This window comes from Lepus europaeus, chromosome 13, assembly GCF_033115175.1.
Source record: "Lepus europaeus isolate LE1 chromosome 13, mLepTim1.pri, whole genome shotgun sequence".
Lineage (NCBI taxonomy): Eukaryota > Metazoa > Chordata > Mammalia > Lagomorpha > Leporidae > Lepus > Lepus europaeus.
Genome location: NC_084839.1, coordinates 50,514,045 through 50,541,550, shown reverse-complemented (window position 1 = coordinate 50,541,550; position 27,506 = coordinate 50,514,045). Strand labels below are relative to the sequence as shown.

The following is a 27,506-nucleotide window of genomic DNA, read 5'->3' as shown; positions in this document are numbered from 1 at the left end:
GAAAGATGAATTTTGGAAAATATAGGTCTATTATAACCTCTTTTCATTATTTTTTTTTGACAAGCAGAGTGGATAGTGAGAGAGAGAGAGACAGAGAGAAAGGTCTTCCTTTTTGCCATTGGTTTGCCCTCTAATGGCTGCCACGGCCGGTGGACTGCGGCTGGCACATCGCGCTGATCGGGAGCCAGGATCCAGGTGCTTCTCCTGGTCTCCCATGGGGTGCAGGGCCCAACCACTTGGGCCATCCTCCACTGCACTCCTGGGCCATAGCAGAGAGCTGGCCTGGAAGAGGGGCAACCGGGACAGAATCCAGCGCCCCATCTGGGACTAGAACTCAGTGTGCCGGCGCCACAGGCAGAGGATTAGCCTATTGAGCCGCGGCGCCGGCCTATAACCTCTTTTTAAAAGTACCAATTTTTAGAAATACAAGACAAACTAGTTTTCATCAGAGAGACTGAATTAAAACTTCTTTTTACTTTTTCTAGCATCCTGAAATTTGTGTTCCTAGGTAAAAATGTATGTGATAATTTCATTTAAAAATTGTGTTAGTAATAAAGCCAACCAGTCTGCTGTTAAGGTTGGAAGATAACACATAAAACATCAGATGCCATTTAAAATATTTAGGCAACCTTATTTTCTTTATTCTTATTTTAAAGCCAGCATTACTATAAATCAGTTAATTTTTTCTTAGCCAAGCTAACCTTTAAGAAGAAATCTGTCATCTTAAATAAAGGAACAAAGCTTATAAATTCATGAAATAAGTATTTTTTATTATTCCTTGGATACTTAGAAATGAATATATTTAAGTTTCACTGTCATTTTGCTTTTTAATTATGAATATTCCCTTGATTTCATTCTAAAATCAAATATGCCTTTAATTCTAGGTTGCATCTTCAGTCTTTTTCCATAACTCTCCTCTTTCATATATACCATCAGCCTCTCTTACCTGAGTTCTTCATTTCAAACCTACTTTCACCATCTGTTAAAGGTCTTGCAAGGAACAATAAACAATGATTCTACTGCTATTCTGTCACCTGGTCTTGCTGAAAGCATTTGCCAACATCTTTTTTCATTTTTTTCAAGACACTTACAAACCAGAATCAGAGAAATCTAGATGACATTAATTCTTTAATTTTTACATTTTGGGGCCAGCGCTGTGGCGCAGTGGGTTAACACCCTGGCCTGACGTGCCGGCATCCCATATGGGTGCCAGTTCTAGTCCCGGCTGCTCCACTTCTGATCCAGCTCTCTGCTGTGGCCTGGGAAAGCAGTAGAAGATGGCCCAAGTCCTTGGGCCCCTGCACCCACATGGGAGACCTGGAAGAAGCCCCTGGCTCCTGGCTTCGGATCAGGGCAGCTCTAGCCGCTGTGGCCATTTGAGGAGTGAACAATTGGATGGAAGACCTCTCTCACACTCTGCCTCTCCTCTCTCTGTGTAACTCTGACTTTCAAATACATAAATCTTTAAGAAAAAATAAATTTGGCCAGTGCTGTGGCTCACTTGGCTAATCCTCCACTTGCGGCGCCGGCACCCCGGGTTCTAGTCCCAGTGAGGGCGCCGGATTCTGTCCCAGTTGCTCCTCTTCCAGTCCAGCTCTCTGCTGTGGCCCAGGAAGGCAGTGGAGGATGGCCCAAGTGCTTGGGCTCCTGTACCCGCATGGGAGACCAGAAAGAGACACCTGGCTCCTGGCTTCAGATTGACGCAGTGTGCCAGTCGTAGCAGCCATTTGGGGGGTGAACCAACAGAAGGAAGACCTTTCTCTCTGTCTCTCTAACTATGTTGTCAAAAAAAAAAGGAAAAAATTAATTTTACATTTCATATTTCTATCCTTGATTCAGTTTTTCTTTAGTGTCCCCATTGTATATATTGATCCAATGAACAGTTTTAGACTCAGCTCTGAACTAGAGCTTGGGAGAGTCATTCACTAGCTTTTGTAAGAAATACGAGAACTTCACTAATCTAATTTTTTTCTGTACCTGATTTATTTCCCCAGAGCAGGTCTGGCCTAACAGTAATGACTGATTTCTTTTAAATCTCAAATAATTAGGACTAGAGTACAAAAACAAGGGCACATTTATAAAATCAAATACCCTTAAAACTGCCCTTCAAAGAATTTACTCCACGATATTAAGACATATTTGACCACAGAATTCCTTCCCTGAAAAGATCTCACAGTCACACATGGAGCCATGGTAGGCTATTTTATGACAAGGACAGTTGATGTTATCAGCATGAGAGCTCATCAAAAGCAGTCACCATTTAAATGTCAAGTTAAATCACATCTCCCTCTAACTGGCACACTGGCAGCACAAGCAGGAAGTGGAGTAGGGCAAGGCTGACATTGCCGCAGTTGTCTGAGACTGTATGGATGGTGCACTTTTCCTTTTGTGTATGTCATGCCAGAAAACATCTACATGAGGAAGCATCAGTACCTCTACTGTGGCATATTTTGAATACAGTCTGCTCAACACTCATTGGGCCAAGCACTGCACTATGTCCTCTCTCATAGGATCCTGCTGTCAGTTAATGATGGTGAACTCCTCAGTGCCCACAGCTGTGCAGAGAGCAGTGGAATGGGATTTTATGGCTGCCAAAACTAATGTTTATTGACTGCTTCTCTTGTACATTATGAATGCTTTCCTGCCAGCCTTCCATGTGGTTACACCCTCATCCTCCTTTAAGTTTTCAAATGTCACACCCTGGCCTGAAGTGAGGCCTCCTCTGACTACCTATTTTAAATTACAACTCTACCTCCAGCAATCCTTACTCCTCCACCTTCTGTGCCAGCTAGTACTACCATCAAACATTCTAATAGTACTGTATACCTAGTGCCCAGAAAAGGACCTGACAAAAATATCTATTTTAATCCTCACAAAACCCCTATGTGAGAAATGACTACCATCCTTACTACACAGATAAGGAAACTCAAGTTATAAAGGATAGCTTGCCCAAAGTTATATAGCAAGTGTGCAGTAGCAACAAGAAATGAACAAGTGATACATGCAACAAAATGGAGAAAGCTCCAATGCAGTATTCTGAAAGAAGGCAGATTAGAAAAGCTTAAGACTGAATAATTTCATTTATACAACTTCATGAGAAAAGAAAAAAATTATAGAAAACATATCAGTGGTTCAAGGGGCTGGTGTAGGGGAAGGAGATGACTACAATGGGGCATGGGGAAACCTCTGGGACTGATGGAAATGTTCCATGGCTTGATTGTGATGGGCAACATGACTTTTTACCTTTGCCCAAACTCATAGAATCATATATTTAAAAAGGCAAATTTTGCTGTCTAAATGGGGTAACCAAAATAATGTGCCCCTCATTCCCAAAAATATTTATGTTTAATCATCAAACCTGTGAATAGGGTACTTTAAATGGCAAAGGACTCTGCAGATAAGATCACAGATCTTGAGATGAGGGGAGTATTCTGACAATCTGGGTGGGCCCAATGTAATCACGAGGGTCCTCACGGGAGGATGAGAGAAGTCAGAGAGAGATGTGAAGACGAAACGATGCTGGCTTCAGAGACTCAGGGGTCATAAGTCAAGGAATACAGGCAGCCTTCAGAAGCTAGAAAAGGCAAAAAAAGAGATTCTCTTCTACAGCCTTCAGAACTAGAGAACTGCGGAGAACAAGAGTGAACGGTCAATGTCTCATTTTTCATAATGGGCTTAAGATGAATGTTTAAAATTACTACTTCATGTAGATCTTAGGAAAATTCAAGAACAGATTGCTAAACAGATGGCATCTTCTGAAACATGACTGATATTTGCTTACTATGTAACCTCAGATATGTTAACCTCACTGGAGGTTATTATCTGTAAAATATTTCCAATACTATCTCATAGAAATTGTTGCAGAATTAAAGGATATAATTTGTATAAAACATTTTGCTCATTCCTAGCACTTTGTACTTTTTCAATAAGTGGTAACTATTTTACAGAAAATATCTGAATTATTAAATATCATGGGAAATCTTTATATTAGAAATATGTTACAATACAATATTACAGAATTTTTTGTAGTAATCCCCAACTAATACTTAGTGACTATAATCTGATCCAATCTAGAAAAATGACTATTTGGATTCCTTCCCCCATAACATACTGTTCGTATTCAAAAATTATCTGGCAGAATTGTTTCAGGTTATTGCTTTTAAGTACTAGATTACAAGTAGTACTAATCTGAGATGTGTTGCATCATTAAATAATTTATGGCCAAATTATCCTGCAAACAGCTTCCGTATCTAAATCTATATTTGTATATAACGAACATCTGTCCAACCTGCTTTTCTGGCCCTTTTTTGGGATCTATGTAAGGAACCGGTTCATTGTATGTTCTTGCATTTGTGTTAATGAATTTGGCATAATATACACGTCCTCTCCCGATACATGGTTTTGACTGTTGTATGGTTTTTCCAGATTTTTTTTCATGTTTGATTTCTTCTTTTCTTTCAGTTACAGATACTATACCAGCATCTTCTATTTTATGCTGTCTGAAAAACATAATTAGATATTAAATCATTTATATCAGTGAGTCATAATTAAATAATATTTAAATATATTTAATGCATTAAGACAATTTAGGCCTTATACTATTAAAATTTGGGATATTATCTTCTCAATCTGAGACATAGAAGAGGATTTGTGTTGATGATTATTCATTACAATATACAAGTACACAGGTACTTAAAACAGTTTGTAGAAAACTGGAATTAAAAGTTTATTTTGGTACAAAATGTTTTTTCTTCAAAAATTTCACAGGAGCAGGGCTGTAGTACAGCATATTAAGCTACTGCTTAGGACTTCTACAACCTATAATGGAGTGCCTGGAGCCAAGTATCACCTCTATTTCCAATCCAACTTCCTGCTAAAGTGCCTAGGTACCTGGGGTTCCCACCATTTATATAGGAGATCCAGATGCAGTTCCAGGCTCCTGGTTTTCCCAGGCCCAGCCCTGGCTGTTGCAGGCATTTGGGGAGTGAACTAGCAGATGGAAGATCTTTCTCTCTCCTCTTCCCACCCCATTACTCTGCCTTTCAAATAAATAAATACATAAATTTTATTTAAAAATTCATTTAGAGTTTTGCTGTTTAAAAAAAGTTTCTGGAGATATGTATTATGAAAAAGTTATGTAAAATTTTTTGCAACAAAATAAACATTTTTTAATTCATTTTTTCTACAAACTTTTTGAAGTTGCCTTGTAGTATACAGATTCTCATTTGCTTGGAATAGAGAAAGAGTAGTGATATTATCAAGATCACAAGTCATGCTTACAGTATTTATACCTGTGGCTAAGTGGCATGCTAATATTAACTAAACTTTTTTAAAAGTAATATTAGCAAGAGATGATCTACCACTTCCACCCCATTACCTAGTAAACTCAGCCATTTAGACAAGGATAACTATTTAATTTTAAAAGTTCTCCTGGGTCTAGTTTTGTGGCAGAGCACGGCAAGCCACCGCCTGCAATGCCAGCTCCCATATGGATGCTGGTTCAAGTCCCGGCTGCTCTACTTCTGATCCAGCTCCTAGCACTTGGAAAGCAGCAGATCATGACTCAAGGTTTAGGTTCTTGGCTTCGCATCAGCCTAGCCCCAGCTGTTGCAGCCATTTGGGGAGTGAACCAGCAGATGGAAGATCTCTGTTTCTCCCTGTCTGATACTCTAAGTTTCAAACAAATAAATAAATCTTTAAAAAATAAAAAAAGGTCTCCTGATAAACTTATAAAAACCACCAAATAGACATCATTATTGATTTTTTTTTTTTTTTTTTGGACAGGCAGAGTTAGACAGTGAGTGAGAGAGACAGAGAGAAAGGTCTTCCTTCTGTTGGTTCACTCCCCAAATGGCCGCTGAGGCCAGCACATTGTGCCGATTCGAAGCCAGGAGCCAGGTGCCAGGGGCTTCCTCCCGGTCTCCCATGCGGGTGCAGGGCCCAAGCACTTGGGCCATCCTCCACTGCACTCCCGGGCCACAGCAGAGAGCTGGACTGGAAGAGGAGCAACTGGGACAGAATCCGGCACCCCGACCGGGACTAGAACCCGGGGTGCCGGCACCGCAGGTGGAGGACTAGCCAAGTGAGCCACGGCGCCGGCCCATTATTGATCTTTTTAAGAAAAGACTCGAAATCCAATGGGGTCTCCCTGCACAGGTTCGAATCCTGCTCACAGCGTTAGCATTTTCTGTCCTGTTTTCGCTGAGCTTCGTCCGTCCGAGCCCGCGCGCTGGACTCCGCAGGACGCAGCTCCTAACTCAGTTCCCACTCCTTGGAATTTACCCAAAGGAAATTAAATTGGCAAACAAAAAGACGGTCTGCACCTTAATGTTTATTGCAGCTCAATTCACAATAGCTAAGATCTGGAATCGACCTAAATGCCCATCAACAGTAGACTGGATAAAGAAATTATGGGATATGTATGCAAAAAAATACTATACAGCAGTCAAAAACAATGAAATCTGGTCATTTGCAACAAAATGGAGGAATCTGGAAAACATCATGCTGAGTGAAATAAGCCAGTCCCAAAGGGACAAATATCATATGTTCTCCCTGATCGGCGACAACTAACCGAGCACCAAAAAGAAAACCTTTTGAAGTGAAATGGACACTATAAGAAATGGTGACTTGATCAGCCCTTGTCATCACAGTTGATGAACAACTTAATACGTTATCCCTCCTAGTATTTTTTTGGTTGTTCTACTTAATACTATTGGTTGAATTCTGTAACTAATACACAGTTATTCTTAAGTGTTGAAACTTAACTGAAAAGTGATCCCTGTTAAATATAAGAGTGGGAATAAGAGAGCGAGGAGATGTACAATTTGGGACATGCTCAATCGGACCTGCCCCAAATGATAGAGTTAGAAACATACCAGGGGATTCCAATTCAGTCCCATCAAGGTGGCATGTACCAATGCCATCTCACTAGTCCAAGTGATCAATTTCTGTTCACAATTGATCATAATGACAGGACTAAGAGTCAAAGGGATCACATAAACAAGACTAGTGTCTGCAATTACTAACTGATAGAATAAAGAAGGGAGAGAACAATCCAACATGGGAAGTGGGATACACAGCAGACTCATAGAATGGCAGATGTCCTAAATAGCACTCTGGCCTCAGAATCAGCCCTTTTAAGGCATTTGGATCCGGCTGAAAAGCCCATGAGAGTATTTCAGGCATGGAAAGCCAAGACACTGTGGCAAAAAAAAAAAAAAAAAAAATGACCTAAATGAAAGATCTCCACCAGTGAGATCCCAGTGGAAAGACAGGTCATCAAAGAAGGAGGTACCTTTCTCTGAAGGGAGGAGAGAACTTCCACTTTGACTATGACCTTGTCCAAATATGATCAGATTTGGCGAACTCAAAAGGCTTCCATAGCCTTGGCAACTCATGACAAGAGTTTAGGGTGATTACTGATGCCATAAACAAGAGTGTCAATTTGTTAAGTCAACAACAGAAGTCACTGTGCACTTACTCCTTATGTAGGATCTCTGTCCTTAATATGCTGTACATTGTGATTTAATGCTATAACTAGTACTCAAACAGTATTTTTACACTTTGTGTTTCTGTGTGGATGCAAGCGGTTGAAATCTTTACTTAATATATACTAAACTGATCTTCTGTATATAAAGATAATTGAAAATGAATCTTGATGTGAATGGAAGGGGAGAGAGCGCGGGGGGTGGGAGGGAAGTTATGGGGGGGAAGCCATTGTAATCCATAAGCTGTACTTTGGAAAATATATTCGTTAAATAAAAGTAAAAAAAAAAAGAAAAGACCAATATGCAGGAAGAACAATTAACTCATCTCATCAAATTTTTGCTCCTACACACTGCTATAAAAAATAAAAATTATGAAAATGAAAAACAGATGTTTAAAAATAGTTTGTATACTTTTCTCATTTTAAAGTAAGGAGAAATTGACATTATAAAAGACAGCAGTTTAAAATAAATAAACTTGGGGTCAGTGCCATGCTTCAGTATGTTAATTCTCTGCCTGCAGTGCTGGCATCCCATATGGTTGCCAGTTCTAGTCCCAACTGCTCCTCTTCCGATCCAGCTCTCTGCTATGGCCTGGGAAAGCAGCAGAAGATGGCCTGGGTCCTTGGGCCCCTGCAACCACATGGGAGACCGGGAAGAAGCACCTGGCTCCTTGCTTTGGATTGGTGTAGCTCCGGCTGTTGCAGCTACTTGGGGAGTGAACCAATGGAAGGAAGACCTTTCTCTCTGTCTCTCCCTCTCACTGTCTGTAACTCTACCTCTCAAATAAATAAATAAAATCTTTAAAAAATAAAAATAAAATAAAATTCATAAACCTGAAACCTAAAGAATGAACATATAAATATTCATATAAATGTTACATAGATTGTTGTAAAATCAAAGTTCTGACCCTATAGAAGGTGAGTCAATATGATTCCAAATTTACAGAAAAAGTAAGTAGTTCTGTTATACATAGACCTTAAAATAGAATTCCTACTTTATTTCAACTGCAAGCCAGATCCATCTCATTTACCATGTCATTTTACAATGAAAACACTCCAGTGGCTTTCCACTGCATTTACAAAAAAAACTAATTATGACTCCAAGATCTTATGTGAGCTGCTCCAGCCAATCTCTTCAACATCACACCAGCCTCTCTCCCTCAGTTCTCAGCTAACCTGTTTTCCTTCAAAACCTGGACCATGCCCATCTCTTATCTACTCAGGGTATTTGAATGTGTTCTTCCCTCTGGCCAGAGGGCTCTTTCCTAGCTCCCTGTACAGCTGGCTCATTATCTCCTGAGTAGCTTTTCAAAGATTCCTCACTCAAGTCATTCCATAAATACTCTATTTTAGCACTCTCCACTTCTTTCCTAATACTTGCCACAGTATGCAGTATGTGTACCTAGTTTTGTGTTTATTCTTTTTAATATACACCAGAAATACCCTTTACTAGTCAATAAATTCCATGAGGTGGGGATTATCTCACTCACCATTACACTCAGCATCTGGGAAGAATCTTGTTCATTGAAGATAAATGGATTTCTATTATAATATTTACATATATTTTGAGGATTTTCAAGGTAGCCAAACAGAGGTGCCCAACGTTTGCCTTCTCCACAGAGAACCAAAACAACAGTTGAACAGCTGTGTTTCAAGGTGAGTGCCGAAAGAGGACCACTGGAATTTAGTAAGGAAAGTATAGGAACCCTATAGGAAACAGAGGCCTGAGATGGCAACAAAGAAAGATTCAAATGGAAACCGAAACCATGACCCCATCCCCTTGGCCAGGCGAATCCCCATTGCAGAGGAAAGGGTAAACACCAGAACAGCAGGAAAGCTCATCTTCATGGACATCTCATGCTGCCAATCTTGGCTACAGGAGGAATCCACAGTTGTCATAGAATAGGAGCCCAGTAAGGAACCTACTTGTAGTACTCATGGTGGCTTTGCTGCAGAGAAGGAACTCACATTGTCTTGCACCCCACTCCTCCAACCTCCAATTCCCCAAAGTTCAGGATGTGGCAGTGTGATGTCACCTTGAGAAAGGAGTCACTGTTAGAATCCACACTGCCCATGGGAAAGAAGCCCCTGCACATCCACATTTCTGGGTCCGACAAACATTCCACCACATTAGTAAAAAAAGACTGCAGCTTCAGGAATCCACCTAGACCGAGCAAGACAACAGTGACCCCAGCACCCTAGGCCCTAAGGAGCTCTGTACTACCAGGAACAGATGGTATAATACAATAGGGGGATACAGCCCCCAGGATCTAAGAAGTAGGGTGTCCCTGCCCCCTCAGACTTGGAACCCTCCTCTATTCTCTCCCCTCTCCCACTACCTGAGGCATTATCCATCACCATGGGAACCTACACACAAGACTCCCAGCCAGGGCTCTCCCAACCCCAGCCAGCTCTTACGACTCTGGCCCTCAGGTGGTAGGTGGAAATGTGCCACCAGGCCACCAGTGTCAGATGCAAGCAACTCCTTTGGCCTCAGGAGCACCCCAAGCCCTACTGCTATGAAGGCTAATTACAGTAGAAAAAGGTACAGGGAAACTAGACTACAGTGTCCAACTGCAAGGAAAGCCACAGTAGCCTACCAAACTGACACCTGAATACCTTTTACCTTTTTGCCTTTTACCACAAAAGTCAACCTTTAAAAGTAAGAGAGACAACTGATCTATAAAATGTGCAAAAATCAGTGCAGAGGCTGGCGCCGCGGCTCAATAGGCTAATCTTCTGCCTGCGGCGCCGGGTTCTAGTCCCGGTCGGGGCGCCGGATTCTGTCCTGGTTGCCCCTCTTCCAGGCCAGCTCTCTGCTGTGGCCCGGGAAGGCAGTGGAGGATGGCCCAAGTGCTTGGGCCCTGCACCCCATGGGAGACCAGGAGAAGCACCTGCCTCCTGCCTTCGGATAAGTGTGGTGTGCCGGCCGCAGTGCGCTGGCCACGGCGGCCATTGGAGGGTGAACCAACGGCAAAGGAAGACCTTTCTCTCTCTCTCTCTCACTGTCCACTCTGCCTGTCAAAAAAGAAAAATGAAAAATTAAAAAATTTAAAAAAAATCAATGTAGAAACACACAAGTATGAAAAAAAAATAAGGCTATTCAACTCCTCCAAAGGAACACAATGACACTTTAATAATGGATTCCAGTGAAAAGGAGATTGAGGAAATGCCTAATACAGAATTCAAAATATACCAGTGTTGTGGTATAGTGGGTAAAGCCACCACCTGCAGTGTCTGTTGGCATCCCATACTGCTGCCAGTTAGAGACCCAGCTGCTCCATTTCCGATCCAGCTCTCTGCTATATTCTAGGAGAGCAGTGGAGGATGGCTCAAGTCCTCGGAGATCCGGAAGAAGCTCCTGGCTCCTGGCTTTGGATCAGTTCAGCTCCAGGCATTGTGGCTATTTGAGGAATGAACCAGCAGATGAAAGACCTCTCTCTCTCTTTCTCTCTGCCCCTCTGTAACTCTGCCTTTCCAGTAAATAAACAAATCTTAAAAAAAAGAATTCAAAATAATGATTTTAACATTACTCAAAGAGATATAAGAGAATAAAGGCAGCTGAAATAAATCAGGAAAACAATGTATGATATGAAGAAATTCAGCAGAGATTATGAAAAAAGAACAAAACAGAAATCTTGAAATGAAAAACTCAATAATTCAAATAAAAATATAGCCTCAACAACAGACTAGATGAAGCAGAAGAAAATATCTTGATTTGAAGACATGTCTTTCAAAATATACCAGATAATAAATAAATATTAATGAAGATACCCTATTAGATCTCTCACACACCATTACATGCACAAATTCGAATCTTGTGAAACCCTGAGAAAGAAGAGAGAGGTAAAGGCATAGAAAACTTTTTCAATCCAATAACACCTAAGAAATTTCTCAAATATGGAAAAATATATACATATCCAAGTACAGGTGACTCATAGCATTCAAAATAGACATGATCAGAAACATATTATCATCAAATTCTCAAAAGCACAATCCAAAGAGAGAATTCTAAGATCTGGGGCTGGTGTTGTGGTGTAGCAGGTTAAGTCACCACCTGTGATGTCAGCATCCAATATCAGAGCACCAGTTCGAGTCCCAGCTGCTATGCTTTCAATCCAGCTCTCTACTAATACACCTGGGAAAGCAGTGAAAGATGGTCCAAGTACTTGGGCCCTGCCACCCATGTGGGATACTCAGATGGAGTATCAGGCTCCTGATTTCAGCCAGGACCAGCCCTGGCCATGTGACCACCTGGGGAATGAAACTAGCAGATGGAAGATCTCACTCTCCCCACCTCTCTCTCTTTGCCTTTCAAATAAGTAAAATACATTTTTAAAAATAATAAAATCTGAGGCGGGTGTTGTGGCACAGCAGGTTAAGCCATACCTGCAGCACTGGCACCCCATATGGGCACAGGTTTAAGTTCCAGTAGCTCCACTTCTTATCCAGCTCCCTGCCAATATGCCTGGGAAAGCACAGGAGGATGGCCCAAGTCCATGGACCCTTGCACCCACATGGGAGACCTAGAAGAAGTTTCTGGCTACTGGCTTTGGTGTGGCCCAGCCCTAGTCACTGTAGCCATTTGGGGAGTAAACCAGCAGATGGAAGATCTTTCTCCTTCTCTCTCTGTAACTCTGCCTTTCAAATAAATAAGTAAATTTAAAAAACAAAATCTGCAAGAGAAAAGCAGCAAATCACATATAAGGAAATCGCCATTAGACTAACACTGCATTTTTTTTTTTTTTGACAGGTAGAGTCATAGACAGTGAGAGAGAGAGACAGAGAGAAAGGTTTTCCTTCCGTTGGTTCACTCTCCAAATGGCTGCTACAGTCGGCGCTGCTCCAATCCGAAGCCAGGAACCAGGTACTTCCTCCTGGTTTCCCATGCGGGTACAGGGCCAAGCACTTGGGCCATCCTCCACTGCCTTCCTGGGCCACAGCAGAGAGCTGGACTGGAAGAGGAGCAACCAGGACTAGAACCCGGCGCCCATATGGGATGCCGGTGCCGCAGAAGGATTAACTAAGTGAGCCATGGCGCCGGTCCAACACTGCATTTTTTAACAGAAATCTTGCAGGCCAGGATGAAATGGAATAATACATTGTATATTCTAAAAGAAAATCTGCAACCAAGAATACTACATCCAGTAAAAGTATGTCTTTTATAAAAGAAAGAGAAATAAACACTTAATAAGACAAGCAAAAACCAGGAATTCATCACTGCAGGACATGCCTTCAAAATATGCTTAAGGGAATCTTGCTACAAATACAATTAAAAAAAAAAAAACGATAACCACAATCATGAAAACATTTGAAAGTATAAAACCCACTAGAAAAAGAGCAAAGATAATCAAAATGAACAGAGGAAACTTTTAGAAATAACAGGACTAGGTCATTATTATCAATAATAAGCTTGAATGTTATGGACTAAATTCCCAGTTCAGCCTAGCTGAAACGTATTAAAAAATAAGACCCAACAATATAGTATGAGAAACTCACTTCACCAGTAAATACACACACAGATTGAAAGCATGGAAAAAGATATTCCACACAAATGGAAAGAAAGTGAGTAGAAGCACACTAATATCAGAAAAAAATAGACTTTAAGACAAAAAACTATCAAAAGAGATAGATAGACACTAATGATCAATGGAGGTTGGGATTATCAGTTGGTTGGAATGCTGCTCTCAATGCCAACATCCCATAAGGGTGCCAGTTCACATCCTGGCTGATCTGTTCCTGATCTAGCTCCCTGCTAATGAGCCTGGGAAAGCAGCAGCAGATAGCCCAAACACTTGGACCCCTGCCACCCATGTGGAAGACCCAAAAGAAGCTTCTGGCTTCAGCCTGGCCATTGCAGCCATCTGCAGGGTGAATCAGCAGATGGAAGATCTTTCTGTCTCTCCCTCTGTCTGTAACTTTGCCTTTCAAATAAATAAATAAACCTTAAAAAAAGTATGCATTTTAAATTGTAGTCCATGCTACAGCAGGCAGCCTCTGATTGTCCTGTCTGTAATTCCCTTGCAGTATATGGCAGTGGTAGTCAGCTGGTAGCTGTCCTACCTGACATGCTGCTCCCTTGCAGCATATTCAATAAATCTAACTGCTCATTTTATCTGATTGCTTTGGTGAATTCTTTGCCGCCCATGGCACTGGCCTCAGTTGTCACTTCCTGCAACATACACAAACAACGGGTCATTAATGAAATAAAGAAGGAAATTTAAGAATGTGTTGAAACTGCAGCTGATGTTGTGGTGCAGCATGTTAAACAGTCATTTGTGGCATTGGCATCCCATACTGAAGTGCCAGTTTGAATCCAGCTACTCTACTTCTGATTCAGCTTCCTGCTACTGCGCCTGGGAAGGCAATGAAGGATAGCCCCAGTGCAACTCATGTGGGAGGCAAGGATGAAGTGTTCCTGTGAGCCTGGCTCAGACCTGGCTGTTTGGGCCATTTGGGAAGTGAAGTCTCTGTAATTCTGCTTTTCAAATAAATCTTTAAAAAAAAGTGTTTGAAAATAATAAAAATGAATACATGGCATACTAAAACTTATGGGATACAGCAAAAGCAGTATTAATAGGGATGGTTACAGGAATAAGTGCCTACATTAAAAAAAAGAAAGATTTCATATAAATAACCTAAAAATGCATCTCCAAAAATTAAAACAGCATGACCAAATCAAATCCAAAATGAGTAGAAGGAAATAATAAAGACCAAAACAAAAATAAATAAAATAGAAACTAAAAAGTTAATATAGTTGTTTTATTGGAAGAATAAGCAAAATTGATAAGCCTTTAGCTAAACTAAGAAAAAAGAGAGGACTCAAATAAATAAAATCAGAGATGAAAAAGGATACATATATCTGATATCAGAGATAAAAAAAAAAGAGAGGGAGGAGATGAACAATTTGGAACATGCTCAATCGGACTGGCCGCAAATGGTGGAGTTAGAAATGTGCCAGGGGATTCCAACACAATCCCATCAAGATGGCATGTACCAATGCCATCGCACTAGTCCAAGTGATCAATTTCAGCTCACAATTGATAGCTCTGATAGGTCTAAGAGTCAAAGAGATCACACAAACAAGACAAGTGTCTGCTAATACTAACTGATAGAATCAAAAAGGGAGAGAAAGATCCAACATGGGAAGTGGGATACACAGCAGACTCATAGAATGGCAGATGTCCTAAACAACACTCTGGCCTCAGAATCAGCCCTCAAGGCATTCGGATCTGGCGGAAGAGCCCATGAGAGTATAGCAGGCATGGAAAGCCAAGATATCATGGAAAAAAAAAAAAGACCTAAATGAATGATCTCTGTGAGTGAGATCCCAGTGGAAAGAATGGGGCCATCAAAGAAGGAGGTACCCTTCTCCGAAGGGAGGAGAGAACTTCCACTTTGACTATAACCCTATCGGAATAAGATCAAAGTCAGCGAACTCTAAAGGCTTCCATAGCCCTGGCAACTCATGACTAGAGCCTAGGGAGATTACTGACGCCATGAACAGGAGTGTCAAATTGTTAAATCAGCAACAGGAGTCACTGTGTACTTACACCCCATGTGGGATCTGTCCCTAATGTGTCGTCTAAAGCGAAGTGATGCTATAACTAGTACTGAAACAGTATTTTTATACTTTGCGTTTCTGTGTGGGCACAAACTGATGAGGTCTTTACTAATTACATACTGAAGTGATCTTCTGTATATAAAGAGAATTGGAAATGAAAAAAAAAAACAACCTGGTGTTAAAATGGAAATGGCATAGAAAATTAATTAATTTGAAAAAAAATTATGTAGGATCTCTGTCTTTAATGTGCTGTACATTGCTATTTAACGCTATAATTAGTAATCCAATGTAGTTTTTTCACTTTATGTTGCTATATGGGCAAAATGTTGAAATCTTTACCTAATATATACTAAACTGATCTTCTGTATACAAAGAGAATTGAAAGTGAATCTTTACATGAATGGAAGGGGAAAGGGAGCGGGAAAGGGGAGGGTTGCGGGCGGGAGGGAAGTTATGGGAGGGGGGAAGCCATTGTAACCCATAAGCTATACTTTGGAAATTTATATTCATTAAATAAAAGTTTAATAAAAAAAAAAAGAATCTTTACCTATCCTTAAGAACCATATGCTGGCCGCTGCCATGGCTTAACAGGCTATTCCTCCGCCTTGCGGCGCTGGCACACCAGGTTCTAGTCCCGGTTGGGGTGCCGGATTCTATCCCGGTTGCCCCTCTTCCAGGCCAGCTCTCTGTTATGGCCCAGGAAGGCAGTGGAGGATGGCTCAAGTCCTTGGGCCCTGCACCCGCATGGGAGACCAGGAGAAGCACCTGGCTCCTGGCTTCGGATCAGCACGATGCGCCGGCTGCAGCGGCCATTGGAGGGTGAACCAACGGCAAAAAGGAAGACCTTTCTCTCTGTCTCTCTCTTTCACTATCCATTCTACCTGTCTCCAAAAAAAAAAAAAAAAAAAAAGAAAGAAAGAAAGAAAAAAGAACCATATGCTAACAAACTGAAAAATCTAGAAGAAACAGATAAATTTCTGAACACATATAAGCTACCAAATCTGTATCATGAAGACATAGAAAACCTGAATAGACTAGTAACAAATATGAAACTCAATCAGTAATAATTATCCCAAAAAAGAAAAGCCCAGTACTAGATAGCCTCATAGCTGAATACTACCAAAATTTAAGGAAGAAGTAACACCAATTCTTCTCAAACTATTCAAAAAATTTGAAAGGAAGGGAACCCTTCCAAATTTACTCTTTGAAGTCAGCATGACACCAAAACCAGACAAGGATATCACAAGACAAAGAAAGCTACAAACCAGTCTTCCCAATGAACATGCAAAAATTCTCAACAAAATACTAGCAAACCAAATCCAGTAACATATCAAAAAAAAAAAAATTACCCTCTACGATCAAGTTGGATTTATCCCAGGGATTCAAGGATGATTCAACATATACAAATTAATAAATGTAATCTATCACACCAATAAAATGAAGGATAAAAAAGATCATCTTAATAGATACAGAAAAAGTATTCAAATTTTCAACATCAATTAATGATTAAAACCCTAAACAAATTAGATATAAAAAGACTGTACATCAACATAATAAAGGTACTATGTGACAAACCCATAGCCAACATCATAAGGAATAATGAATAGTTGACAGCATTTCCTCTAAGGTCTTCAACTAGACAAGGAGATCCTTTCTCTTCATCTTATTTCATTTTGCATCAGTAAATTTAACCAGAGCAATTAGACAAGTGAAAAAAAAAAGTCTATCAAATAGGAAAAGAAGAAGTCAAAAGATCCCTATTTGCAGGTGACATGAGTCTATTATATAGAAAAACCTAAAGACTCCAGTGAAAGACAATTTAATTTGATAAAAAAAATTCAGTAAACTTGCAAGATAAAAAAATTCTTACAGATATTTGGTGAGGCAGCGATCCTGTTTGGGATGCCTACATCTGGTAGCAGAGAGCCCAAGTTTGAGTTGCAGTTCTGCTCCTGATTCCAGCTTCCAGCCAATGTGCACTCTGGGAGTTAGCATGTAGTGGCCCAATTATTTGGGATATTTCCACCCACGAGGGAGACCTGGATTTAGTTCCCAGATCCTGGCTTTGGCTGTTGGCTGTTGTGCGTATTCAGGGAATGAACCAGCATGCTGCACCCCCAACCCTGCTTTTCACATAAATAAAATGAAAATTTTGAAAAGATACAAAATCAACATATAAAAATCAACAGCATTTTATATACCAGTAACAAACTTTCTGGAAGAAAAATAGTAAAATTTGTCCTATTTAATAGCTACAAAAAATTAAATACCTAAGAATAAACTCAAAGACATAAAAGATCTGTACAGTGAAAATTATAAAACGATGAAGCAAACTGAAGAGAACACAAAAAACAGACCTCCCAAGTTCAAGGATTGGAAGAAGTAATAATATTAAAAATTCCACATACCCCAAAACAGTTTATAGATTCAGTGAAATTTCCATCAAAATATAAATTACATTCTTCAACTAACTAGAAAAAAATTCAAAAATTCATACAGAAGCACAAAAGTTCCCAAATAACAAAGTAATCTTGAGGAAAAAAAAGAACAAAGTTAAAGGTATCATACTATGTGATTTAATGACACACTACAGAGCTATGGCAACCAAAACACATGATAAGGGTCTAAAAAAAGACATATAGACAAACCGAATAGAGATTCCAGAAATGAATCCATATATCTACAATGAACTGCTATTTGACAAAGCTGCCAAAAACAAACACTGCAGAAATAACAGTCTCTTCAACAAATGGCACTGGGAAAATTGGATATTCCTATCACAATATTGAATTCTCAGTACTGGATGTTTGGCAAGAGATTAAGATATCACTGGGAATGATCACATCCCACATTAGAGTACCTGGGTACAAGGCACAGCTCTGCTCTTTTTTGTCTTTTTGTTTTGTTTTCAGATCTATTTATTTAAATGAAAGAGCTATGGGAGTTGGAGAGGGAGAGGAAGAGGGAGAGGGGAGGAGGTGGAGGAGAGGGATGAGGAGGAGGAGAAGAAAGGCTGAGCCAGGCCAAAGCCAGGAGTCAAGAGCTTCTTCCAGATCTCCCACATGATTAGCAGGGGCCCAAGCACTTGGACCATCTTCAGCTGCTTTTCCCAGGCCATGCAAGGAGTTGGACTGGAAGTGGAGCAGCCAGGACACAAACTGGTGCCCATACAGGATGCTAGAATTGCATACAACACCTTTACCTGCTACACCATAACACTGGCCCTCTGCTTTTGATTCTAATTTCCTGCTAATGTGCACCCTATCGGATATCAGGTAAGGACTCAAGTACTCTTGGTGCCCTGAGATCTACATGGGAGACATGGATTGAGTTCCTGGTTCCTGGCTTCAGCCTGACCCAACACCAGCTGTTGCAGGCATTTGATAAGTTAATCAACAGATGGAAGACCTCTGTTATCTTTTTGTTTCTCTGCCTTTCAAATACTTTTTTAAAAATTTATTTATTTGTATGTATCTTGTAAATACATTAGGAACATAGTAATTCTTCCCATGCCCCATTCTCCCACACACTTCTCCCTCCTCCTCCCGCCTCTCATTTGGTCTAAGAAAGAAAAGGAAACAGAAAGAAAGAAAAAAGAAGAAAGGAGTTAAAAAAAAAACCAAGAGAACTCTTCCTCAACAGTCTAAACAAGGGCTGTTCTTTGTTATTGCTTCTTGAAGGTGTTTTCCCTTTTTTCTCCCCTTCTTTTCCCTTCCTTCCTCCCCCTTCTTTCCTTTTTGAAAATTAATGGTCTTTAAAGAAGAACCCAAGGATGTTACTTCTTTTCTGAGCTCTCAGACATGACTATAACTTACCACGCATAATAATATCCACCTTTAAATACAATAAAAAGAAGTGATTTTTTTAATCTTTTTTTTTTGACAGGCAGAGTGGACAGTGAGAGAGAGAGAGAGAGATAAAAGGAAGTGATTCTTGAGAACAAGTTTTACTACTAAGTCTCATGATACAACTCTTTGTGGACAGAGGTCCTGCATGGGAAGTTAGTGTACAGTGACTCTTGTTGTTTTTTTAACAAATAACTCATAAATGACATCAGTGATAACCCAAGGCTCTTGACATGAGCTGCCTCAGCTATGGAAGCCTTTTGGATCCAGTAGCTCAACAAGACCATATGCAAAGTGGAAGTTCTCTCCTCCCTTCAGAGAAAAGTATCTCCTTCTTTGGTGGTCACTTCTGTCCACTGGGGTCTCATCCACAGGGGTCCTTTATGTAGAATATTTTTTCCCAGAGTGTCTTGGCTTTCTGTGTCTGAAATGCTCCCCCTGGGCTTTCCAGTGAGACAGAATGTCTTAAGGGCTGATTCTGAGGTTGGAGTGCTACTTAAAGTGATTGTCATTCTATGAATCTGCTGTATCGACTGCTTCCCATGTTAGAACCTTCACTCCTTTTTAATTCTGTCTACTTTTGTTTCCAAACAACTTTGTCCTATTAATATGATCACTTTAACTCTTGAGCATATCTATATGGTCTCTTTACCACTTGTTCCTATTCATTTTATCTTTTTAATACTTAAGCTGCTATTTTTATCAGCCAACTTAAGGGATTTTGGGGTCTTATGGCTAGTTGTTAGGTTGTACCTTTAGAAGTATGTCCATATGAATGTATGTAGGATTATACTGCCTTGCAATTGCATACTTCATACATTTCACAATTACAAATTTATGATCTTGATGATTCTTCCCACTGTGTCCACCCTCCCACCCTGACTCCTACCTCCCATCCTCCTCCCTTTCTTATTCTCTTATTCTTTACTAAAACCTATTTTCAACTACATATATATATATATATATATATGATTAACTCTATGTTAAGTACAGCATTCAATGAATCAGATGAAAGAGAAAAAGATAAGGCAGATGTTATAAAGGAAAAGATAGACAAAGAAATAGAATATGAAGCTGTTCCTCAACAGTCAAGAGAAGGGTTATTCATAATCATTGCTTCTAAAAGTGTCAATTTAATTTCTTTTTTTTTTTTACAGGTAGAGTTAGTGAGAGAGACAGAGAGAAAGGTATTCCCTCCATTGGTTCACCCCCTCAAATGGCCAGCACGGCCAGCATGCTGTGCCGATCTGAAGCCAGGAGCCAGGTGCTTCCTCCTGGTCTCCCATGTGGGTGCAGGGTCCAAGGACCTGGGCCATCCTCCACTGCCCTCCCGGGCCACAGCAGAGAGCTGGACCGGAAGAGGAGTAACTGGGACAGAACCAGCACCCCAACCGGGAATAGAACCCAGAGTGCCAGTGCCACAGACATAGGATTAGCCTAGTGAACCACAGCGCTGGCCAATTTCATTTCTACATGCTGTATTTTAGGTGTTCTATTAGTTAACACATGTCAGGAAGAACAAATAGAATTCGTCCCTTTGGGACTGGCTTATTTCATCAAGTATTGTGTTTTCCAGTTTCATCCATTTTGTTGCGAATGACCAGACTTGTTTTCTGTTTTGTTTTTTTCTTAACTGCAGTGTAGTATTCCATAATATACATATAATTTCTTTATCCAGTCTACAGTTGATAGCCATTTGGGTTGATTCCATGTCTTTACTATTGTGAATTCGGCTGCAATAAACATGATACAGGTAGCTCTTTCATATGCTGATTATTTCCCTTGAGTAGATTCCCAGGAGTGAGATGGCTGGGTTATGTGGAAGGTCCATATTCAGACCCTGAGGTATCTCCACACTGTCTTCCATAATAGCTTTACCAGATTACATTCCCACCAACAGTGGATTAGGGTGCCTTTTTCCCCACATCCTAACCAGCATTTGTTGTTTATTAATTTCTGTATGAAAGCCATTCTAACTGGGGTGAAGTGAAACCTCATTGTGGTTTTGATCTGCATTTCTCTGATAGTGATCCTGAGCATTTTTTCATGAGTCATGTGCCATTTGGATTTTCTCTTTTGAAAAATCCCTTTTTATGTCCTTTTCCCATTTCTTAACCAGATTTGTTTGTATTGTTGTTGTTGAGTTTCTTGACTCTTTGTGTATTCTGGTTATTAAACTTTTATCAGTTGTACAGTTTGCAAATATTTTCTCCCATTCTGTCAGTTGCCTCTTCACTTTGCTGATTGTTCTTACGCAGTATAGACACTTTTCAGTTTGATGTAATCCCACTTGTTGATTTTGGCTTTGATTGCCTGTGCCTCTGGGTTCTTTTCCAAGAACTCTTTGTCTATTCCAATGTTCTGTAATAATTTTATGGTGTCAGGTCATAGATTTAGGTCTTTAATGCATTTAGAGTGGATTTTAATCCATTTTGAGGTATCAGGTGAAGGTCTTGCTTTATGTGATCCAGTTTTCCCAGCACCATTTGTTGAATAGACTGTCCTTGCTCCAGCGTTTAATTTTAGTTCTTTTGTCAAAGATATGTTGGTTGTAGATGCTTGGATTGATTTTGGGTGTTTCTATTCTGTTCCATTGGTCTATTCATCTGTTTTTGTACCAGTATCAGGCTGTTTTGATTATAACTGCCATCTAGTGTGTCTTGAAATCTGGTATTGTGATGCCTCCAGGTTTTTTGTTGTTGTATATGATTGCTCTAGCTGTTCAGGGTCTCCTGTGTTTCCATATGAATTTGAACATCATTTTTTCTATATCTGAGGATATCTTCATTATTTTGGTTGGTATTGCATTGAATTTGTAAATTGCTTTCAGTATGGACATTTTGATAATATTGATTCTTCCAAACCATGAACATGGAAGATTTTTCCATTTTTTTTGGTATTTTCCTCTATTTCCTTAGTATTTTATAATTCTCACCATAGAGATCTTTGACATCCTTGATTAAATTTATTCCAGGTTATTTGATTTTTTGGTAGCTATTATGAATGGGATTTATCTTAGAAGCTCTTTCTCAGCTGTGGCATCGTCTAACAAGGCTATTGATTTTTGTGTGTTGATTTTGTATCCTACTAGCTTTTCAAACTAGTCTATGAGTTCCAATAGTCTCTTAGTGGAGTCTTTTGGATCCCTATGTATAAGATCATATCATCTGCAAATAGGGATAGTTTGACTTTCTCCTTCCCAATTTGTACCCCTTTGATTTCTTTTTCTTGTCTAATGGCTCAGGCTAGAACTTCCAGTACTATATTGAAAAGCAGTGGTGAGAGTCGGTATCCTTGTCTGGCTCCGGATCTCAGCTTTTCCCGTTCAGTAGTATGCTGGCTGTGGGTCTGTCATAAATTGCCTTGATTATTTTGAGAAATGTTCCTTCTATTTGCAATTTGCTTAAAGTTTTCATCATGAAAGTTGTTGTATTTTATCAAATACTTTCTCTGTCTATTGAGATAATCATATGGTTTTTGTTCTTCAATTTGTTAATGTGATGTATCACAATGATTGATTTGCGAATACTGAACCATTCCTGCATATCAGAGATAAACCCCATTTGGACTGGGTGGATCATCTTTCTGATGTGTTGGTCTGTAGTTCTCTTTCTCTGTTGTATCTTTTTCAGGTTTAGGAATTAAGGTGAGGCTGAATTCACAGAGTATTTGGGAGGTTTCCCTCCCTTTCAATTGTTTTGAATAACTTGAGAAAAATTTGTGTGAGCTCGTATTTAAATGTTTGGTAGAATTCAGTGGTGAAGTCATCTAGTCTGGATTTTCTTTGTTGGGAAGGTCTTTATTACTGTTTTGAGTTCTGTCTTGGTTATGGGTCTGTTTAGGTTTTCTAGGTCTTCATGACTCAATTTAGGTAGGTCATATGTGCCCAAGAATCTATCCATTTCTTCTCAGTTTCCTGTTTTGTAGGCATACAGCTCTTTGTAGTTCTTTCTTTTTTTTTTTTTTTTTTTTTTTTGGACAGGCAGAGTGGACAGTGAGAGAGACAGAGAGAAAGGTCTTCCTTTTGCCGTTGGTTCACCCTCCAATGGCTGCCGCAGCTGGCACGCTGCAGCTGGTGCACCACGCTGATCTGAAGGCAGGAGCCAGGTGCTTATCCTGGTCTCCCAGGGGGTGCAGGGCCCAAGCACTTGGGCCATCCTCCACTGCACTCCCAGGCCACAGCAGAGAGTTTGCCTGGAAGAGGGGCAACCGGGACAGAATCCAGCGACCCAACTGGGACTAGAACCCGGTGTGCCAGCGCCGCAAGGAGGAGGATTAGCCTATTGAGCTGTGGCACCGGCCTGTAGTTATTTCTGATTATTCTTTTTATTTCTGTGGTGCCTATTTTTATATTTCCTTTTTCATCTCTGATTTTATCATTTTGGGTCTTCTCCCTATTTTTTTGGTTCATTGGGCTTTTCATTTTGCTGATCTTTTGAATTGTTTTACTGGTTTCAATTTTGTTGATTTCTTCTCTAATTTTAATTATTTCTTTTTGCTACTAGTTTTGGGTTTGGTTTGCTGTTGTTTTTCTAGGCCCTTGAGATGCACTGATAGCTCATTTGCTAATAACAAACTTTCTGATGTAGGCTCCATTTGATATCAACTTTCTTCTTAACACTGATCTTGCTGTATCTCATAAATTTTGTTATGTTGTACTGTCATCTTCATTTGTTTCCAGATTTTTTTAATTTCTCTTTTGATTTCTTCTATTACCCACTGTTCATTCAGGAGCATGTTGTTCAGTCTCAATGTGTTTGTATATGTTCTGGGAGTCCTGAGTTACTGATTATACACTTCATTCCATTGTGGTCAAAGAACATGCATAGTACAATTTTGATTTTTTTGAATTTGTTGAGACTTGCCTTATGGCCTAGCATGTGATCAATCCTAGAGAAATTTCCATGCACTGGTGAGAAAAATGTGCATTGCTTCCCTATAGTGTGGAAAGATCTGTAGATATCTGTTAGGTCCATTTGGTATACAGTGTTGATTAAGCCCGTTGTTTCCTTGCTGATTTTCTGTTTGGTTAACCTGTCCATTGCTAAAAGTGGGGTATGAAGTCCCCCATTACTATTGTATTTGAGTCTATGTCTACTTTTAAACCCATTAACATTTCTTTTAAATAGCCAGGTGCCCGGAAATTAGGTGCATAAACATTTATAATAGTCAAATCTTCCTGTTGAATTGATCTCTTTATCATTACATAGTGCTCTTCTTTTTTCTCTTTTAATAGTTTTTGTTGTTGTTGTTAAAGTCTATGTTGCCTGATATTAGGATGGCTACACCAGCTCTTTTTTGATTTCCATTAGCATAGATTATCTTTTTCCATCCTTTCACTTTCAGTCTGCGTGCATCTTTGTTGGTGAGATATGTTTCTTGTAGGCAGCAATTAGATGGGTTTTCTTTTTTAATCCACTCAGCCAGTTTGTGTCTTTTAACTGAAGAGTTGAGGGCATTTATATTCAGGGTGACTATTGTTAAGTAATGACTTTGCCCTGCCATATTTCTGTTAATAGTCCTATTTTTTTACTTTGGGTTACCTTTGTAATTTTACTGGGCAATTTTCTGCCTTCACCTTCTTTCATAGTGATGACTATGTTTCTTTGTTTCTGTTTATAGCACATCCTTGAGCATCTTTTGTAGGGCTGGGTAGGTGGCTACACATTCTTTCAATTTCTGTTTGTTATGGAAGATCTTTATTTCACCTTCATTCATAAATGAGAGCTTTATGGGGTACAGGATTCTGGGTTGACAGTTTTTTTTCTAAGGACTTGGAATATTTCTCGCCATTCTCTCCTAGCCTGTAGGGTTTCTGGTGAAAACTCAGTTGTGAGTCTAATTGGAGATCCTCTGAATGTGATCAGACATTTCTCTCATACACATTCTTTACGTTTACTGTGGATAGTGTGCCTACAATGTGTCATGGTGAACATCTTTTCTGGTCATGTCTATTGGGAGTTCTATGTGCTTCCTGTACTTGGATGTCCCTTTCTTTCTCCAAATTGGGAAGTTTCCTGTTATTATTTCATTAAGAAAGCCTTCTAATCCTTTCTCTCCATACTCAGGAACTCCTAGCACCCATATGTTGGGTTGTTTGACAGTATCTTGTAGATTTCCAACAGTATTTTTTAGTTTTCTAATTTCTTCTCTTTCTTTGGTCTGACTGTAAAATTTTCATAGATTTTCTTCTAGCTCTGATTTATTTCTTCTGTCTCATCTACTCTAAGATTTTGCTAAGATTTTCCACTGCATTTTTTATCTGATTTATAGAGTTCTTTGTTTCTAGTATTTCATTCTGATTTCTCTTTTATATCTGTATTTTATTGGAAAAATTTTCATTTAGTTCATGAATTTGCTTTTGTTTACTTCTACTTAGAAGGATGATTAATTTTCTGAATTCCAGTTCTTGCATATATTCAATCTCTTCATCTTCACCTTCTACTGTTGAAGTGTTGTAGGGTTCCTTTGGGGGACTCATAGTGTCTTCCTTATTCCTGTTTAAGTTTTTTCTTCCTTTGTTTTTCAGCATTTGTGTGGCTTTGTGTGACTTAGTGTGGCTTAGTGGGATGTCTACACTTTCAGTGAGTACCAGGAGGTGTGTGGTGGTTGTGGTTTGGTTGCTTGGTTCAATGTTCCAGGGTGGAGCAAGTATCCAAAGTAAGGCCACTGTGGGGCTTAGTAGCTCTCCTCTGGATGTCTATAGACAAGGGTTTTTACTTTGGTTGGTATGACTAACTCTTCTCCTCACAGCTGTCGGAGGCCCTGGTGTTAGTCCCTAGTTGGGATTGCTTAATGAACTGCATCTGTGTTCTGTGACAATTTCCCTGAACATGGTCCCCTCTGTTGTGAGCTGCTATAGGTCTGTGGGTTGTGGATATATGCACAGTGCCCCTGCCTACTGGGCTTGCCTCACAATGGTGGGAGGCAGGCATGAGCTTTCAATAGGCATGGCTTCCCCTTGCCATACTACTTGAGTGGTAGGAGAAGGTATTCTGAATTATTGCGTTCCTTGCTGTTTGGTTAGAGGGTTAAGTGACCCCTGCTATTGCTGGGTTCACACATGGGAGATGGGCAGCTGCCACCTGCTTGGTCCAAAATTAGAGGGGAAAAAAAAAAACAGAGGAGCACAATGGCTTCCAGTGGCTGCCAGTCCCTGCAGGGTTGGGGGAGTGTGAGGGAAGTGTACCACCTTCCTATCTGTTCATTTATTCCTTCCTCAGTGTAACTTCAGAAGTTCGCCAAACACTCCCTCCCACAACTATCTGCAGCTCCGCAAATCCGTGAATTTCCCTCCTCTCTCACCTGGTCCACCGGGGCCAACGTTCCCCTCTCTGGTTCAGAGCCTCCACCATTTTATTTCCCCCCCCCCCTTTTTTTTTTCATTATTAACTCTTTCAGTGCAAACTTGGACCATCTCAGCCACTATCCCTGGGTTTTCCTCTGTTAATTCCCCATGGCTTTATCTCAGGCATGTAGTTTCAAGCCTTTTTAAAATTTTTTTTTTTTTATGACAGGCAGAGTTATACAGTGAGAGAGAGAGATGGAGAGAAAAGTCTTCCTTCCATTGGTTCACCCCCCAAATGGCTGTTACAGCTGGCACGTGGTGCCGATCCAAAGCCAGGAGCCATGTACTTCCTCCTGGCCTCCCATGAGGGTGCAGGGCCCAAGAACTTGGGCCATCCTCCACTGCCTTCTGGGGCCACAGTAGAGAGCTGGACTGGAAGAGGAGCAACTGGGAAAGAATCCGGCGCCCAAACCAGGACTAGAACCTGGGTTGTCGGCGCCACAGGCAGAGGATTAGCATAGTGATCCATGGTGCCAGCCTGTTTCAACCCTTTTTAAACATTAATTTTGCCCCGTGTGATCTGGACCATCCTGTTGCTATTCTACCATCTTGGAAAACCCCATCAAATAATCTTTAAAGAAGAAACTTTAACCCCTATCTACCTCTCATTCTATGCCAATATCAACTCAAAATGAATCAAAAGACCTAAGTACAATCTGAAACTACAAAACCACTATAGAAAAATGTAGAGAAAACACTTCTAGACATTGGCATGGGCAACAATTTTTTTTGGATGAGAACACAAAAACAATTGGCAACAAAAGCAAGACACATAGGATTATACCAAACTAAGATGCTTCTGCATAGCAAATTAAACAATCAGCAGGGTGAGGATTAGGAGAAAATGTTTGCAAGCTAGGCATCTGACAAAGGATTAATACCTACAAAATATAAGGAAGTAAAAAAACCCAACAACACACACAAAAAATCCAGTAAATAACTGGGCAATGCATCTAAACAGACATTTCTCAGAAAAAAAAATCAATTGGAGTCAGCATTGTGCACAGAGAGTTAGGCCACTGCTTGGAATGCTGGCATCCATATAAGAGTGCCACTTCAATTTTCAGCTACTCTGCTTCCAATCCAGCTTCCTGCTAACGTGCCTGGGAGGACAGCAGAAGAGGGTCCTGTACTTGGACCCTCTGCCACCCATCTGGGAGAGCAGGATGGAGTTCCTGGCTTCACCCTGGCCTAGATCTGGCTGTTGTAGCCATTTGGGAAGTAAACAAGTGGATAGAAGATCTGTCTGTCTTCCTGTGTGTC

General features: G+C 40.2%; 1 protein-coding gene across 1 annotated transcript in view; it reads right to left on the bottom strand.

Annotated features, from left to right (window-relative positions):
* C13H2orf73 (chromosome 13 C2orf73 homolog) overlaps nt 1–8,694 on the bottom strand; it is a 38,961-nt gene extending 30,267 nt beyond the window's left edge. Inside the window, 2 exon segments of the mRNA XM_062208836.1 lie at nt 4,289–4,499; nt 8,663–8,694. Of these exon segments, the coding sequence (XP_062064820.1) occupies nt 4,289–4,499; nt 8,663–8,694 (243 nt within the window).
* Between the last annotated feature and the right edge of the window lie 18,812 nt (nt 8,695–27,506).